The sequence below is a fragment of the Netta rufina genome (genome assembly GCF_964035555.1).
Source record: "Netta rufina genome assembly, chromosome: 3".
NCBI classification, from domain to species: Eukaryota; Metazoa; Chordata; class Aves; order Anseriformes; family Anatidae; genus Netta; species Netta rufina.
The window spans coordinates 48,936,268-48,955,258 of NC_140125.1; the positions used below are offsets into that span (position 1 = coordinate 48,936,268).

An 18,991-nucleotide genomic window follows, 5' to 3' on the forward strand; every position below is an offset into this window, starting at 1 on the left:
TAATTAAAGAATAATTCTTAAATTGCAGACCTGTAACTCAAACAACAAGAAGTACATGCTTCTCGTTTTGCTGTGCAAAATGAAATGATCACAAAGAAAAAAGCTACTGCTATAAACAACCAATGCTTGGATTAGATAAATAGAAGGAATAAAGGTAATTTCATTAAATTACTGAAAATTTTGCTTTTTACACAAAAATATCAGCACAGATATATGTCAAATATGTCAAAACTTTCAATGCAAAACTGAGATCCAGAAGGGCCGCTGCGCTAATTCAGAAGGCAATCAGCACTTCAAGAATGGTATCACATACTAATGCAAGAGAAGATTTTCAGATGACTACATAGCTCCATATCCACAAATCTCCCTGCATAGGGATATAGAAAAAAGTAAATCTGACTAAACACAGTACATCAAATTCCCTGAGCAAAGAAGCTCAAATCTCTCTAATCTCTTTTACGCAAAGCCTGAAAACCCTATCTGGTACACCATCAAGCTATGGATAGTCAAGCTGAACTTTCACATAGCTATTTTAGTACTCCCTGAAGAAAATGCAAGAAAAGACCACCTCAAATTGGTAGAAAACCACTCTGGTGGTACTATCATAACAACAAGAAGATGCTCCTACCATAAGGAAAAATAGCTCAACATTAAGACAAATGACAGTCATCTGTCACAGCTGCAGCTGTCTGAAAGCTGCCACGACGCCTGTAGTGGCTACAACACCATCTCCAACAAGCTGTAAGGGGATGCACCAGCTCCTAAGGGGATGAGATTTGCAATTTCCTGACCACTTCCTGTCCTGACGGACTGCACGGCTGGACAAGGAGCCTGTCCATACTGAAGAATAAAACAAAAAGATGGCTAGTAAAGCCCACCCCACAGAAGCAGAGCAGTGCTTCACTCTGTTCAGCCTGCGTCTTCATAGAATGGCCGAGGTTGGCAGGGACCTCTGAAGATCACCTAGTCCAACCCCCCCTGCAGGGCAGGATCACCTAGAGCATACTGCACAGGATGGCATCCAGGTGGGTTTCAATTATCTCCAGAGAAGAAGACTCCACAACCTCTTTGGGCAGCCTGTACCAGTGCTCTGTCACCCTCACAGTGAAGAAGTGCCCCCTCATATTTAGCTGGAACCTCCTGGGCTTCAGTTTGTGCCCATTGCCTCTTGTCCTCTTGCAGGGCACAACTGAAAATAGACTGGCTCCGTCCTCTCAACACCCTCTCCTGATGTATGTTAATGAGGTCTTCCCTTAGTCTCCTCTTTTCAGACCAAACAGGCCCAGTTCTCTCATCCTGTCCTCTAATCATCTTTGGGCAGAGGCCTGGCCTGCTCCCTGTCAGTGGTCCCACCCAGCAGAGGGCTGCCTCCAGGCTGCCCACCAACACTAGGACACGTCTGATCAGAAAGGGGACGCAGAGGCCTGCACATTAGTGCTTGAGCTGCTGAAGAGCCAAAAATGAGGTTTTGCTCGTCACTTCTTTGGGCCAGCTGTGCTGATAGCTGTAAGCCAGGAGAAATGACCTAGTTTGGGTTCAAGAACTGAACAAGTCCTCAACAAAAAAAACAGTGGAAAAGTGAGCAAAAACCAGCAGAAACAGATACCTCGCGGGATTAATCTTCTAATTCTAACTTCAGTGTCAGCCATCTCCAGCTTACATTCTGACTTTTACTATATGTAGAAGTAGTAGATGTACTTAGAGTTTCATATCTTTTATGCAATTAAGTGTTGAAATTTTCCAAATGTTAGCTTTCATTTCGAAAATACGTCATACAAAGAAACACATTATGATACCTTTCTACATCACTAATAAGGGGAGGGGACGGAAATTAAGATACAAGAAGGCTACACCATTGGAGAGCACTCATCTTTATATCATTTACAAAAAGAAACAGTTTTTCCAATTCAGATATTAATCTGCAAGATATCAAGTATCTAAATGTTTCCACAGAGACCCATTAAGGAGCAAGGAAGCATCAGACGAATGTTACTGTACCATCTCCTAACAAACTGCCTAAATCCAAGTATTAATTTCTTTTTGCACTCGATGAACCATGGAACGCTGAAAAGTTTTTAGATTCATTCCATAACATTATTTATATTAAAATAATAATTTATATTTTATGTAACTAATAAAAGCACTCTCAAAGTTTGTCCTTCCAAACTCTTTAACCTTCTCTGTCACTAGGGCTGACTGATAAGCCACCAGCTGTTTTTTTCTTCCTAGTGCTACAATGCATTCTCTTCCTTTTTAAGTCTAGTATACCCAAGCAGCAAACAGCAGGACTTAAGCCAGCTGCTAGAATGTCACAAACCTATATATTTAGCTCCCATCTCATTCATTGCCATCCCTCAGTGTCAACCACTTAATGTTCCTTTTGCTCCAGTCCACTGACATTCCTCACTGAGCTGACAACACTGCTGGCTGGATCAGCAGCTAGGAGTACAAGAACATACAACAACAAAGCAGAGACCTTATCAGTTATCAGAGACAAAAGCCATGCCACGTCAAACACACTCAAGGTGAAAAGAATTTTATTTTTAACTCCTAATCTCAATTCAACTGTTTATAAATTGTGCAATTGTTTATATAAATACAGTATTTATAGAAACAGCAATTTATTATTTTAACATGTGCAATTATTATTAGTCTATCATCACCTAATAGGACAGAAACCCTTCCATGCTTGTATATTAGTTTGCACTATATGCTGCATTTCTGCTTTCTCAATGCTTCCATACATACTAATACAAACTGTGCATTAACATCACATTTGCTTTCCATTTAACATTGTCTTAAATGTTAACCCTTTTCTTCATGCCACAAGCTTTTTAAAAGGAGAACACCTTAACAGTGTAGTTTCAATTTCATTTCAAGCAAGTATAAAATAATATTCCTCAAAATGAATTTTATGCTACATGTTCTGTTCATGTAAAAACACTAATCTAATTATTGTCATATTTTGGAAATAATTGGATTTTAAATTGCTTAGAATTATCAACATAAGTGAGAAAGCTGTAAAGATAGACAAATTAACAATTTCATGGTTTTAAAATAGAAATCTCTGTTATCATTAGAAGCCCATTTGCAGTGATTTAAAGGCCCACAGTACAGTTTGGTAGTTCCCTCCTTTAAGTGGTCATAAAAACCTTTAAGCAGTAATTGAAAGATTGTTAACAGAAACTCTTTCAGGAAACCAGATCCCGTGAACAATCTAATAGTAGGCATACTTAAGCAAGATAGTGAATAATCTGTTTCATCCTATTCACTAAAATGAGGTTTTGAGAACAGAGAGAAGACACCACTTTCAATAACACCAGAAGATGAGTAAAAATTGTTCAATTCCATGCTCTGCTTGGGAATTGTGACACATTTATCCAGAGAATTAACAAGTTGTGCTGTGTATAAATCAGTCTCCAAAACCTAATTGTATGTTCCAGCAGTGCCCTCTTAGCCTCACAGTTTACATCATTAAACTCATATTCCAGTAACAAAGGATCCTCAGGATATACAGTCCAACAGCTAATTTCCATAATAATACCTTTTAATTAGATGTGACTACATGTGACATTACCCAAGGCACTTAAGTTGGCAGTTTTGGTGTACACTGCTTCCTATTCTCAGTAATTATAAGTGAGAAAGATGTTTAAATTGGAGCACCAATGCAGACATAATACAGTTGTTACAAATACTTTGCAGAAATAGAAATTCTTATACTTAAGGGTCACCACTTTTCCCTCCCCCCCTTTTTTTTAAATTATGAAAGAAATAAAATCACTTTTTATTCCCCAGAAAGGAAGAGCTGACCAAGCAGAAACAGGTTGTGAAGTTATACTTAAGTCATTGCTAAGGACAGGTGCTCAGTAACCACTTCATGTTATCTTATTAGTTACTTGCATTTTAGATGTAAAGCTTTAAATCAACTTCAGGCAACACATAACATGTTAAATTATTCAATGTTTTAAAATTCTAATTTTCAAAAATAATTTTATTAGTCACCTTGAAAGGTGAAAGGAATCACAAAAATTACATGCTTCCTAATCAGAAGACCTTAACACTTTATTATATAAATAGTAACTACTATATTTTTCTTAAAGATAGCCCTCTTTCTAGCAATCAAATTTTTTAAAAAGAGATTGAACACCACACCAAGCAGAAGAGCAACCAAGCCCATGATTAAGATTTAAAGTATTGTTTTGCTGAGAAACTTAGGCATTACTAATGACAGCTGACTTGAGTTTCCATATTCAACCTAGATATCTGAAAAAAATGCATTTTATAACATGGAATTGTTTGCATTAGAAGGGACCTTAAAGATCATCTAATTCCAACCCCCCTGCCAGCCACTTCCTGAAGTGAGTGACAAATTAAAGTATTTAACCTTCCTGAACATAAACATGATTTCCATTCATGTGACTAATTATAATTACCTAATTTAGCTGACTAAATTGTAATTTATAATCACAGCCAATATGAGATAATTTTTGCTTTACTCTTTTACTTTTATACACCTTACAGTACTGGTAACACATCTGCAATCTGGTTTGTAGAAGTAAAGCTCTAATTTATATGAACTCACAGTAGGGAAAGAAAAAAAAAAAAATCAGTGTTCTTACATAGCTTGTGACAGATTAACTACTGAAGTACCTATTTATATCTTTAATTATATTGAAAAGGCTCCAGGTATTTCAACAATCGTAACTACAAAAACTCCCAATGTAAATAGAGAATGGTAATGCTTAGCTACACAAGCTTGGTACATCAGCACTATTACATTCCAAGTACATAGTTTGCACTGCATTAGATCTATTGGAGGTTGCTATACCAAACTAGGTCTAAAATTTCGTGCCATGAAAATACAACACAAGGTAATTTCAAATTATCTAATCAAGATAACTATAAAAGCAAGCCCGCTCTCAGAAATTAAAACCAAAGAATAGTAAAGCTGTATAGTTAGTAGCCTTTGGGATACTGCTACGGACTTAAACTTACTTACTTCAACTTTAACCAATGGTAAAAGGAAAAAGTCTCATAGCTTTTGATATGTTTGCTCTTTTCCAATTTGTACTCAAAAAACTCTCCCAGGACCCGTAACCGTTTTCAAAACCCAGGCCAAGAGCTGCAGAAGGTCAGGAAAGCAGAACATCTCTCAAATTATAGGCATCTGACTATTTCTTTCAGCTCACCTTCTTTCCTCAAAATGGCATCTGCTAAAAGCTGTTGTATTACTAAACATCAACTCTTTGCTTCATGTGTAAGAAGGGAATACATAGACAAAGGAGCGGAAAAGGGCCCGTAACACATTAAAAAGGCCAATCAATCAGGAGCATTTAAAGGTGCAAGTCTCACCACATCTACACCACAGAATTGCCTACTTCAGCCAGCATCAAGCAGTACAGAGCAGCAGGTAAGGCTGGCATTAGTTACAACAGCACCTCTGCATATTGTAGTATTGCAACCATTATCCCAGACATTTGCTGCTACTGAAATAGCAGTACATCAGCAACTGTTACATTTGGGATTCATTTTTAACTAGCTTTTGCCTTTTACCCAGGAGCTTTTAAAAGTAGAGAGACAAAGGGATATTCTGTGACGATGCCCATCAGTCAAAGGAGACTGATGCTGCACATGTTCATGGCAAGAGGAACTACCTCATTTACCACAGGAGAAAAAGGGATAAGCAAGACTTACCATAAAGCTCTGAGATGCATTTCAGGTTCACACACTAATTTAACTGCCTGCAATAGTGTGCATCTCTGTACTGTAAGTTGCCTTGCACACCTATTTATGCTACAAAGCCAGATTTACAGGTCTCCCTTATTCGACCTGTGCATCCACCATTTTCCTGAAAAAAATTGAAATCCTCCAGAAAGACTCACAAGCCACTGATTACAACCTTCCAGGTTTCAAGTACAACCACTTACAGTCATGGAAGTAAGGAAAAAAAAAAATTTTTAATCTTATTTTGGCCTATCTTCAAAAATCTCAGATCAAAGCCCAAGAAACACTACTAGAGTATTTGTGTTGGGTGACAGTTTTTTGCTTTCCTTTTAATACAAGTGATGTAATCAAATCCTGTCAAATGATTTCCAACTACAAAATTCAAACCAAATATGTTAAACTACATGACCCAGAAGTTTAATATGCTGATTTGAGTAAGATATTCATTATCGTCAGTATTCATTAAATGAAGACTGATTTGTTGTTTCTACTAATCATGATACTAAATTTGCTACACTAAGAGCCATTTCACGCGGCATTCACTTTCGCAGGTCATCTGCAATTTGGGGATGGGGGGGGGAGAGATAACACGACTGAGAAACTGCTACATATTTAAGACTATTTTCAGTCAACTCTACTGATCGTCTTTCCGGAGGAAGCGGTCCCTCTACCACTAACAACAAGGTAACACAAGGTAAAAAGGGTCCTTTGATACTACAGGTCATAATGCTCACACTCAGGACAAACTTGAATTTTCAGGTCAGTAAGTTTTGACTGTTTAAAAACCAAATACCTAAAATATACTGATTAAGTACGTGTCAGCACCCTACAGAAATAAAAGCCACTGGATAAAAAACAAAATATACAAAAAAGGCTGTCAACCAACCTCATCAACTTTAACCCAAATGCTGAGTGATGACCAAAGACAACTGGATGGACATCCAGCCTTCCTGGCTGGACAGGGGGTGTAATACTTTGTAAGTAAGAGACAATTAAAATGAATGTAAGCACAGTGTAAAAAGGAATTTGGTGCCATCAAACAGCATTATTTTTCTTAAATACTGCATATGGAAGAAAAACAACAGACACTTTTAAAGTAAGTTCAGGAAGTTTCAGAAGGAAATTGGAGCTTTCACAGAATTAGACTGTTATACTGTTTGGGGGGGGGGGGCGGAATGACTTGACAAAACATAAAAGGTTAGTGTACACCAATGTTATGTCAAAGTAATTGAAACAAAGTCCAACTACTGGCTTTAAAAACAGAAGAAACTAAATGAATTGAGTAGATACATACACCAAGAGATGAATACCTACTAGCCAAACAAACTGTCTCCCATGCAGGAATATCTACTGAGGTAGCATTTGATTTTTATTGTAAAGCCAAATGTTCAAAACTAACCCAGGTAAACAACAGCTCCTAGGATCCTAGGATAAAAAACAAAACAGGGAAGAAGAAAGCAAAGATCTAAATAGAAAGCTTACTCCTCAAGCTGGAATTCGTGTACAATCTTCCACCCAGTAAGAACCATGGAGAGAGGCCAACTGACCAACACTGATGAGATGCAAATACAGAAAAACACAATTATGACAAATTATGTATTGAATTCGAGTAAGAATGAATGCTCTAAATGTAACTTTACACTAAGAATTTTCCTTGACTAGTAAAATACACTTTTAAAAGTACTACCTCAATAAAAAAAAGAAAGAAAATAGTTCATGACCTTATTTAAATGACTTCTAAATTAATATGCACCCAAAAGGCTTGTGGATTTATTCTAGGAATAAGCAACAGAATTGAGTGCATCTACTAGAGATTCTGCTGCCTAAAGAGTAAATCCACGTATGTACTTTAAACACAGCTCTACCTTGTTCTTTAAAATTTGGTTTTAGCTCCTCTGAGTGTATTTCCATGTTTACTGCATTCCCCAATCCTAGTTAAAGCACACAAGATGTCAATTCACAAAATAACTACCAACAAGCTCTGCAGGTGTACACAAGCGTACCTGGCATTCACAAGAGCAAGCAAAAACATCATTCTGAAGCACTTCCTCCTCTCTGTATAAAACCTCTCTCTACTCTGATAACATCTGAAAGAACAGATGGAACAAAACCCAATGAAAAACAGTATCAATATTGCACAAATCTCCATGGCACCATAATCCACCTTTCATTATGGTCTGAACTGTCTGAAGTATTTGCACACAATTCGTGTTTTTAGTCTTGTGAGTGATACTAAATAAAAAATGTAGAAGTACTGAGGGAAAACAGTTCAGAAATAGGAACCGTATACAAACTAACAAAAGTTAAAAGCTGAAACAGATGACCAAATGAAGCAAAGCACCCAAATATTTTTGCAGTCCATGAAATAAAAATATTTATGCACATGAAGCACAGAACTCTAGAACATTCAAACAAAAGAGGGTATTAAGATGACAGCTCTGATCAAATAAATTGCCCATTGAAAGCCTAACTCCACAGAGACAATTACAATTGAGAGACCAGCCATAATGAAAGGCACTGCGCAAGCTAAAACAAGCACGATAGAAGTTGACGGCAAGGTCTTAAGTTGTTCTTCAAAAAGTTCAGTTCAAAACATCCCTTGCAACCATCATAGTTAACCGATTTGAATGAGATGGATTTATTTTTAACTAAATAACTATTTTGACTCAAGTCTAATTTTAGGCACTTAATCCACTGATAAAACAGTTGGTATGTAGGTACTGCCTGGAGTCACCTTCTAGCCTACCATCCTTTAGTATGTCATTGCCCCTCCTTCCATCCACAGTATACAGAAGGTACCCAATTTCTACTGCTAGTTGTGTCAGATTAGAGGACTCCTACCTTTGTCAGCTGGACCTGGGTAATGACTAAACGAGAAAAACAATCCACTACTTCCTAGCATAGGTGGCATATACATGCTGGACACAACTACAAGTTCAATCCTATGATGTTAATATGAAGAAGTTGCTAATACAAGCATCACTGTGACAAGAATGTACCAAACCTAAATATATTCAGTTTTATTACCGGTATCGGATGCAACTTGTTTCTTCTCCCAGGTTTCTAAATTTACTTTAAAAAATGTTAATTAGAACACTGTCCCTAACCAAAGCAGGTGCTGTTAAGTTTTCATTTGTCTTAAAGTCCCCTCCGCATCTTCCATTTCTTTTATGTAGCAGAACATCTGCAAATAGTTAATAAAATCTGAAATACTAAAATAGTAATAAGCATATTAACAGATAAATCACTGTGTAATAATTTGTCAATCGTTCACTTAATGTTCTCATAGTTGAAAGGGAAAGAAAACTCTCAGAAGGATGACATATGGACTAAGTTCATTGGTAGTGGTGAGTTGATGCTGAGCCTGGAGTATTACCATCAGAAACTACAGAAGAAAGGTGTTTTTTTTTTCCCCTTTATTTTTAAATCTTGTCTATATTCTTGAGCACCTCCAGTTGTGCAAGGGGAGGTTCAGGTTGGAAATGAGGAGACATTTCTTCTAAGAAAGAGCAGTCAAGCACTGGGACAGGTTGCCCAGGGAGGTGGTGGAGTCACCGTCCCTGGGGGTGTTCAAGGAAGGTTGGACCTGGTGCTTCAGGACATGGTTTAATGGGTGACATTGGTAGTAGGGAGATGGTTGGACCCGATGATCTTGGAGGTCTTTTCCAACCTTAATGCTTCTATGAGTCTATGATTCTATCAAGTATGTACAAAGACTTAGAAGAAAATTACCTTTCAATGGGGGAGATCAAATTGTCAGTAATGGAAACATATCCAATAAAATGTTAGGTATAGAGGGCGAAAAACCTTCATACAAATAAATACTAAGGCAGATCTCATTTTTACTGTTATCTAAACAAAGGGGACCTTCTCTCACTGAATCTATTACGTATCGCTTGCAGCTAGAGACCACAAAACCTCATAAACATGAGAAGTTCCAACTCAAAAATAACTTTTAACCCCCTTGCTATTTGTAAAGGAATATTGTTCCAAATATCTCATTCGGACTGGAAATCAGCAATCAAATTATTTTAGTTTCTTCAAATACATATGGTAGTTTTATCAGTAGTTGACCTTTTACTAAATCTTCCTCAAGCCCTGCTGGTTACTCTATAGATTAAATTTATTTAGAAAGAACAGTTATATTCCCTCTTTCTTTCCTATTGCAAGGATAACCGAGGCCAGCTTTTTTTAGCCTCCTTCCCTATTTATCATTAGGGAATGAAGAGCTTAAGTAAAAGAATCAGAACAATAAATAAAGAGGATGTTATCATTTTCCTAATCCATTATTAGGGATGCTATTAAACTCTGATATTACCAAATTGAAAAAGGATTTAAATGTTTTGTCAGTAAGTTCCCCATAGTAAAATGAATCCCTGTGTTCATGATTCTGTTGTACTAATTAAACAGTTTTAACTAAAATGGTCAGAAAGTACGCACAAGCTGTTTATCACTGCTGGCCTTTGAGCTTCAGTATACTCAAAGGACATGCTACTTCAGATGCGATAATTACTGAGTTCTTACATTTATACTGAAGAGGCACAGAAGAGTTCCAACAGAGAATTTCACATTAATCAGAGCTAACAGGGCACTTATTAATAATAAAGCCATGATTGTAATAGAAAAAAACATTTATTCAGTCCAGTATTTGTGGGTACTAATTCCAAAAACTGTTTAAATTGATATCAGGCAAAGTTTAGTCTCAGCTCTTTAGGGAAATTCAAGAAAAGGAATCATTTATCTGAAGCATAAGAAATGCTAAAGACAGTATTAACTATTTACCCACAAACAAAATGGAAGCACAACAGTGATTATGCTAAGAGCTTGATAATTTCCTTAACATTTTTCTTCTTTAAAGTTCTGACGGAATATATTTTCCCATGAATTAGAAATGCCTTCAAACTATAACAAAGAGTTAAATTAAGATACAAACTTTTAATTGTAGCTAGAACACATTTCTAACTGAAGGACAAATTATGGACAACTAACAGAATCTAATCTTCCAGGTGCATTGTACACAATTCCTCATACATTTCTGGAGCATGCAAATGGTTCAGAAAAGCTATGTAGCTCAAATCTCAAGTTTTAAAACTAAAAATTCCGTAAAGATCAAACACTTGCCAAGGATGCAAGAAAAAACAATATATACAAAATAATATATTCAGCTTCATTATTGTGGCATGCACTGAAAATAACAAGCCTCACATCAGATCACCCCAGTTACGCAACTTACCAGGCTGTTATTATATCACAGAAAACTCCTCCTCATTAACATGACATACAAAAGAAAATTAGCTATTTTTAGTAAGGTTTTTGCATGCCCTTCAAGCATTAGTACAGAAGTAAAAATGCAGAGGCATTTTAAAAATGCTGGTTGTTTCAGACTACCAAGTTTGGAAGGTTTAATTTTGCGTCAACTATGGTCTTAGACTGAAAGCTAGTTAAAAATACTCAAAAATTCGTTTTTTTGAGTGTGTATTAAGAGACTATAGAGGATCATATACCTATTTTAGCTACATAACTCAAGTTTATGTAATGCTTCCTCTGCGTACGTACTGAAACAGCTGAACAGCATCAAAGTGATAGAGGCTATGAAAATTCGCTGTTCCATCTTTTACACATACATAGTTGTAGTGGGTTTACGTGGCAAGGTTTTGGTAGCAGGGAGCCATAGGGGTGGTTTCTGTGAGAAAGATCTAGAAGCTGCCCCATGTTTGGGAAGGGCCCCATTGTTTTCCAGATCCGAGCCAATAAGCGATGTTGTTTTTCGCCTCTGTGAGAGCATATTTAAGACAGGGAAAAAACGCTGCGCCACACAGCAGCCGGGAGAGTGAGAGGAGTGAGGAACAGCCTTGCGCCAAGGTCAGTGTAGAAGGAGGGGGAGAGGTGCTCCAGGCGCCGGAGCAGAAGTCCCCTGTGGCCTGTGGTGAGGACCATGGTGAAGCAGGATGTCCCCCTGCAGCCCATGGAGTACCACGGTGGAGCAGGGTTCCACGCTGCAGCCCGTGGAGGAGACCACGGTGGAGCAGGTGGCCCTGCACCGACGGAGGCTGCCGCCTGTGGAAGACCCCTGCCGGAGCAGATTCCGGGCCGGACCTGTAGCCCGTGGAGAGGAGCCCACGCAGGAGCAGGTGACCCGGCAGGAGCTGCTGCCCGTAGGGGAGCCAGGTTGGAGCAGTTTTCTCCTGAGGGATGGACCCCGTGGTACGGACCCATATCTGGAGCAGTTCTGGAAGAGCTGCTGCCTGTGGGAAGCCCACGCCGGATCAGTTCATCAAGGACTGCATCCCGTGGGTGGGACCCCACAGCACAGGGGACGAGAGTGACCAAGAAGGAGCGGCAGAGAAGAAGTGCTGTAGACTGACCATAACCCCCATTCCCCGTTCCCCTGCGCCGCTCGGGGGGAGGAGGTGGAAGAGGGTGGATGGGGGGGGAAGGTGCTTTTGTTTTTTTTTTCCTTGTTTTCTCACTTCTCTCGCTTGTTAGTTGTAGGCAATAAATCTTACTATCTCCTTATGCCGAGTCTGTTTTGCCCGTTACAATAATTATTGCGTGATTTTCTCGTCCTTGTCTCAATCCTTGAGCCCTTTTCACATATTTTCTCCCCATTCCTCTTTGAGGAGGGGGAGTGAGAGAGCGGCTGTGGTGGAGCTCGGCTGCCCACTCGAGCGGAACCACGACAATAGTTGAATGTTTATACATACAAAATGCATACAAGATATGCACGTTTGTTTAAACTGATGACAGACCATTACTTTCATGCAACATGGTTAATTTAGGATTGTGTGTACAAAATTACACTACAGCACTTATTCAGTATCCAACTACAGACAACTAAACTAGATGCTTAAAACAAGTTAAAAATATTTACCAGAATAGAGTTTTATTAGAGCACCACAAGAGTTTACTGATGTCTATTTTTGCCTCTGTTTAAAAAAAAAAATTAAATCACTCAATTACATCAGAAACCAGTTTCTCTTTACCCTTCTAATAACCTTTAGGGTTATCCATCTTTATGTCTTGATAAGGTATAAAAGATCATCACTTCCAAGAGAATGATGGCAACAGAAAAAAATTAACTGGATTTAATCGGACAAACTCACTGATAGTCTGCACAGCATGTCTTTCCTGTATCCAATCACAACTAAAGCATTTGCTAGATATGAGTAAAGTGTAAAGTGACACTGTGCTATTACAATTGTCATCAGTGAAATTATCTTTACAAGTGAATTTCACATTCTTTAAGACAAGTTGCAATGATCATACTCCAGACCTTCTGGTCATTACTGACCTGAATGCAAAGAAGGATATTTCATTTCTAACTTGCACAAAGGATGTTAGAAAGGGGTTAACAACTGTTCTTGTACATATGGGCATATCCTAGTTGACTAACTAATTTTTGAGGCTGCTTAGATCTCATTTTGAGTAGCCAGGAACAAATATGGACAACAGGTAGATAGTCAGGAAAAAATGCTGGGCCTGACTCCCCACTCAAGTCTAAATTGCTGCGTACCACGATACTCAAAACCTACAAAAAAAAAAAAAAAAAAAAAAGCACATTCTACTCCTAAAAAGTGGAAGTGATAGGTTAATAATCCCTAATGACACCTAGCATGGCTGGGGAGAGTTTTACTCATTGATGCCACCATGTGTGAAATAAGCAGTGCTTCAACGAACAAAGAATTTCTTTCTTCAAGCACAGGATTGTCCAAAGGGTCAAATTAACCTTGACAGGTCTGTCTTCATAACCCAAAACTTACTATTCTTTTCCTGGTTTAAAGACAGAAACAAGCTCAAAAACATCAGAATATTTAAGCTAGTTTGAATATTTTTAGAGTAACAAGCCAAAAGTAGCAACAAAAGTTGCACATTTTCTACTAAACATTTCACACTATCTCACAAGAACCAACCATCTTTTTACTGCATGCCACATGTATATAGAGCACTCTCTGACTTCTTAATTTGCAAGAATTTAATGAAATACTGACAACTTCAAGGACTTTCTTCACAAAAGAATTCTTGCACACAGAATCAAGAAATCCTACACCCAAAGTTAGACAAGTGTTTTGACAGTAACTACTAACTCACTTTTCCCTGCTTATTTACTTTATATTTGGTAATTAACTGTCAGCCAAGCGTTGAGCTACTGCACCCTTGATTTCTGGAATAAATGCTTAATTATAGTTACAGAAAATAAAACCCCATTCTCTTCCTTCTACCCCATGATCCCAGTACAGAAGGCATCAAGTTCTGTAAAAACTGCAACTGATAACTAAGGTAGTTATTCACAAAGGATGAATTGTGAAGTTATTTAACAAAAAGATTTCAACAACTAACCTATGTTTTAAAAAGCCAAAAAGTAATACAACACATTACAAAAGTAATACAAGACATATACAGTTATTTAAGTAAAAAGCTGGTCAGAATATTTTACAGAACAATCACATTACACAGTTCCTCTCAAGAATTCCAAGTAGTTCCAAAAGAAATGGTGTCTTTAGCATGGGTGGGGATATGCACGTACACATACGTATATATTTAATATTGAGGAATAAAAAAAAGGGAAGGGAAGAGTGACTTTGCACTGACAATGCAAATTCTTTGAACATTTTTCCTAGTATGTGTATTTGATCTCAAAGGCAACAGAACAACTTGGAGAAGACTGAAAAGGGAAAGGAGGCATTTATCTAAACGTTAGTTCTGAGTAGTGACCTGCATTTAATTTTCTCAGTGAACTATGGCATGAGGTTTTACTTAAAGACTTGTAACATTCTAAGCAGCATTAAAATAATAACGGCCAATTTGGAGAGTTGAATCCAATAATCATACAAAGAAAGCCAAGAAATATGCAAGTGTTACCTGCATTCTTTGCTGTTCTGCTCTTTTCTTGGCTTTATTCAATTTCAATGTGCAAATGATTCATTTGAACCCTGCATTCCTCTATGATGGAGGAGTAACATAATTTCTTATCTTGTCAGTGATCAGTGGAAACGGTTGGGGTACGTTTTGATGGGACTATTTTTCCAAACTCTTTTAAGAAATCATTCAGACAGGAGAATTCCAAATACTTCTTTCTAGAACAAAACCATTCTCCCTCAAAACCATACAGGTACAAAAGAGCACTTGGACCCACTGGAGACTGTAACAGCCGAATGTAGGCAAGCTGTTTCACTTGGGGGGAGGGGGAGGGAGCACTGGGGGAAAACAAATAAACTTCTATATGCAATAGAGCTGGCTACACAGGTATGGAACAAATGGTAAGCACCATCTCTAGAAGACTTCTTATGGGTCTCTAGGCACTGCTACTACTGACTTTTAGAGATATACCAGGAGCAACGTACACTGTCCCAAAAGCTACTTTCCTCATAAAACTCACTACAGTGTGTCTCACAACTGACTGTACTGAACAAACAAGATAATTCAGACCTTAAATATATTGAATTATAACCCAGATAATCTTCAACCACTCACCTTTTTCTTTACTATGTACCAAGCCACCAAGCATTACATATACAGCTTCTCTAAGAGGTACCTTGTCAAAAGCAATACAGGGTGATCCAAGGGTGGCATCACAGGAAATTTACACAGAGACCACAAGGATCAAAATATAAATTTAGGGACTAAAAAGATATACTTACATCTGGATATTCTTTTACAGGCACATATAGTTTCTCTTGTAACTGTACAATAGGTCCCACAGCATCTGGTAATTCTGCACTTCTCTTCTCCGTACTACCATTTAATGTGTCGTTATACATGTCTTTCCGTACTCTGCTAATTTCTGTGGGGGGAAAAACGTATATTATGTATTAAATACAGTAACAGTTTATAATCTAGCATGACAATCTTAAGATATGGGAAAAATTAAAAAGACAGTTTATTCTTTTTTAATGAGCATGACTGTAACAAAAACTTTTTTTTTTTGCAGCCGCCATCTTAAGTGTTTTATCCATGTCTGTAAATTTGCTGCCTACTCATCCCTGTTTATGAAATTCAGCTATTCAAGTAAAAGTCAACTGCAGCTCCTGAAAACTCACAGAATTGTTCACGATTTTAAAAGTGTATAAAAATAGTAATTTGTATATTTGTTATTTTAAGGCCTCTGGTAAGAAAAAAGGGGGCGTGTTAGGTTGGGAGGAGAAGGAGGGCAGGAATGGTCAGAGAAAAAATGGGGCGGAGGGCAGAGAAAAAATCCTCACCCAACACTAAAAAAAAAAAAATAATAAATGCAAAAATGCAGCTATACAGTAATACTTGCTAGCTCATCCATAGCAGTTGGAAACGCAACAGCGCACATGAGCAACGAGGCATCCGCCAGCTCAAGGAAGCAGTCACTGAGCACACAACTTGACAACAAACTAGCAAGTAGTCCTACTGGCTGTCCTCGGTATGATGATGAAGAAGTGGAGAAGTATGGTATCAGAGAGCTGGGCCCATATAAGCAAACAGATAAGGACATAAAAAAAAAAAATCCTCTTTCTTCATTACAAAATAATTAAAAACTCCTCAGTGTCACTAGGGAATGTCAGAAGCAGATTTCTAAGTACTGTCTCTACCAATTGCACCTGCATTACATACGCCTACAGATATTGTGAAATACAGTAGAGCAAATATAAACAAGATTGTTAAAATAGATAATTTAGCTCAAACACTGGTTAATTTCACTGAATTTTAATTTCAGAATAGACAAAGTCTTCCCTTATTTAACCAAGTATATTTTACAACTTCGTATTTCATTTCTAGAGCTGTTAAAACTAGATTTTAAATCACCACTATAAAAGTAAAACAAAATAGTTCGTAACTAAACTACAACTAGTATAAAAATCCTCAATTGGTTTACTCCAGTATTACTGAAGGACTACTTTGCAGTGATGCACCACCCAAGTTCCAAACCAAAAGCTAACATCTAAACAGGCATTGCTCCAAAAGCAGTAAAATTAAGACATGAAAGCGGGGGCTGTAAAGTAAAACCAGACATCAATAATTCCATTCTTTTAGTCAGAATTATTACAACTGCTCACAAAATGTTCGGAATTAAAATAAAACTGAGAAAGAAAGAGAGAAATTTTGTTTTAATCTGATCACAGGAAGCCACAGAAACGAGAAGTCACTTTAAACTCTAGCAGCAAACAAAAGATTAAAGGAATTTCTGTTTCATAATCAAGTTTTTCTGCCAAGTGATTTATAGCTGAGATTCTACCACTTCAGGAGCCAGGAGAGGGGGGAGGGGGGCCTGAGAAATGACAAATGGATTTCTCATATGCCGCAGACCTAGTTCTCAACCAAATTATTCTGAATTAATTTTAACACACGTACTCGGCATATTCAAGAACAAGTTGTTTCTCCACTGGAAACTGACATACTCAATCATGTACACTGTATAATGATTTGGTGGTTAACACCTGTTTAGAATGGAGAACACAAATTTCATCATCACATAATCATAGCTCAAGGAAAAATCCACAGCTTCTTCTGCATTGGCAATTTTGGCAACAGGCGCAAAATCTTCAGAACTCCAAGCAGTATTTATACTGGCTGCAGTATATAAAGAAGTTCTTTAGCACATCTCTTTGAACAAATATTACTATCTTTTGGCAGACTTGGTTTCCTTTCCATTCTCTTCAGATTTTCCATTAACTTACACTACACTGGAACAGGCTAGGCTGTCTGCCTAAGTTTTGAAGCGTAAGAAGCAACACGGTTGTTTTTATTTATATTTGGCAGCTATGTAGTAGTTGCACTGAATATTGGTTGATGAGAAGTTTAACGTGAGCCAGCAATGTGTGCCTGCAGCCCAAAAAGCCAACCATACCCTGGGCTACATCAAAAGACGAGTGGCCAGCAGGGTGAGGGAGGTGATTGTCCCCATCTGCTTAGCTCTCTTGAAATCCCACCTGGAGCCTTGTATTCAGCTCTGGGGCCACCAGCACAAGAAAGACGTGGATATATTAGAACAAGTCCAGAAGAGGGCCACGAAGATGACCAAGGCTGGAATACCTCCCCGATGAAGAGGGGCTAAGGGTGTTGGGGTTGTTCAGCCTGGAGAAGAGAAGCCCCCAGAGAGATCTTACTGTAGCCTTCCAGTACCTAAAGGGGGCCTAGAGGAAAGCTGGGGAGGGACTCTTTGTCATGGAGTGTAGGGATAGGACAAGGGAGAATGGCTTTAATCTGTAAGAAGGCAGGTTTAGATTAGGTATTAAGAGGAAATTCTTCACTCAGAGGGTGGTGAGGCACTAGCACAGGCTGCCCAGAGAAGCTGTGGATGCCCCATCCCTGGAGGTGCTCAAGGCCAGGCTGGTGTGGTGGGAGGTGTCCCTGCCCATGGCAGGGGGTGGAACTGGGTGGCCTTCAAGGTCCCTTCCAACCCAAACCATTCTGTGATTTCACTTTAAATTAAGAACTAACATTGGATATTCTTGTCTGCACAGGAAGAACATGTATTTCAATCTTTCCCTTGCAAATTACAGCTGTGGCAGATGAGATCCAGCCATTCAGAACACACCCACGCAGTCTGCCAAACTCTGGCTTTTGTGAAAGAAACCCAACCCATCTATCATGCTTCGTGTTACATATAGCTAATATGCCTATCAACGCAGGGTCTTCAACTCCACTACAGGACCAGGCACCTGAAGTTTTCTTGTCTTTGCATAGCTAGGGTTGTCTTCTCCCCCAGCATTCAAGCCATTGCAAATACTAACAAACATCAGGACAGGGATAGCTGCAGTCAGCTGCATCAGTTCAGCATTGTCACCATAGGCTGTGGTTTCCTCTCCTTGACATTTTATCTTCACTCTTGCCTCAGATACTTTTATTAAGATTTCAGAAAGATATTCAGGAGCAATAGGTAAAATAACAAATGTTTTCCACTTTTTCTTCAACTGCTGATCAGGTCTCTGAACTGCCCTTTTGTGAAGCTGTTGTCTCGTAGCTTCCTTTCACTTATCTGCTATTTGAAAGAACTGAAGGGCTACTGCTTAAATTATAAGCTCATACTCACCCCTTCTCTCATTCTGCTGATTTCCTTCGCATCATTGGTTTTTAACTATTAACAAAATGCAATCTATTTTCCATCTAACGTGTTAGTCCAGCCTATCACAAGCACTCTCACAAATACTGAACTCTGGAGGTTATTTAGCTGCTCCACATTGCACGTGGGTTCGTCTAAACTCACACATCTTCAAGACTTCCCCCCCTTTATGACTAACAGCAGATCTATCATCTACCTGCTTCTACGTTATCGAACCTCTTATCCTAACAGCCTTCATGC

At 38.4% G+C, this 18,991-nt stretch overlaps 1 protein-coding gene across 4 annotated transcripts in view; it reads right to left on the reverse strand.

Annotated features, from left to right (window-relative positions):
- The window catches only part of QKI (QKI, KH domain containing RNA binding), a 156,843-nt gene that overhangs the window by 103,768 nt on the left and 34,084 nt on the right, over window positions 1–18,991 (reverse strand). For all 4 annotated transcript variants that reach the window (XM_084284191.1, XM_084284188.1, XM_084284190.1 and 1 more), the window contains exon 2: window positions 15,363–15,505. In XM_084284191.1, the coding sequence (XP_084140317.1) occupies window positions 15,363–15,505 (143 nt within the window). The remainder of the gene's footprint in view (window positions 1–15,362; window positions 15,506–18,991) is intronic.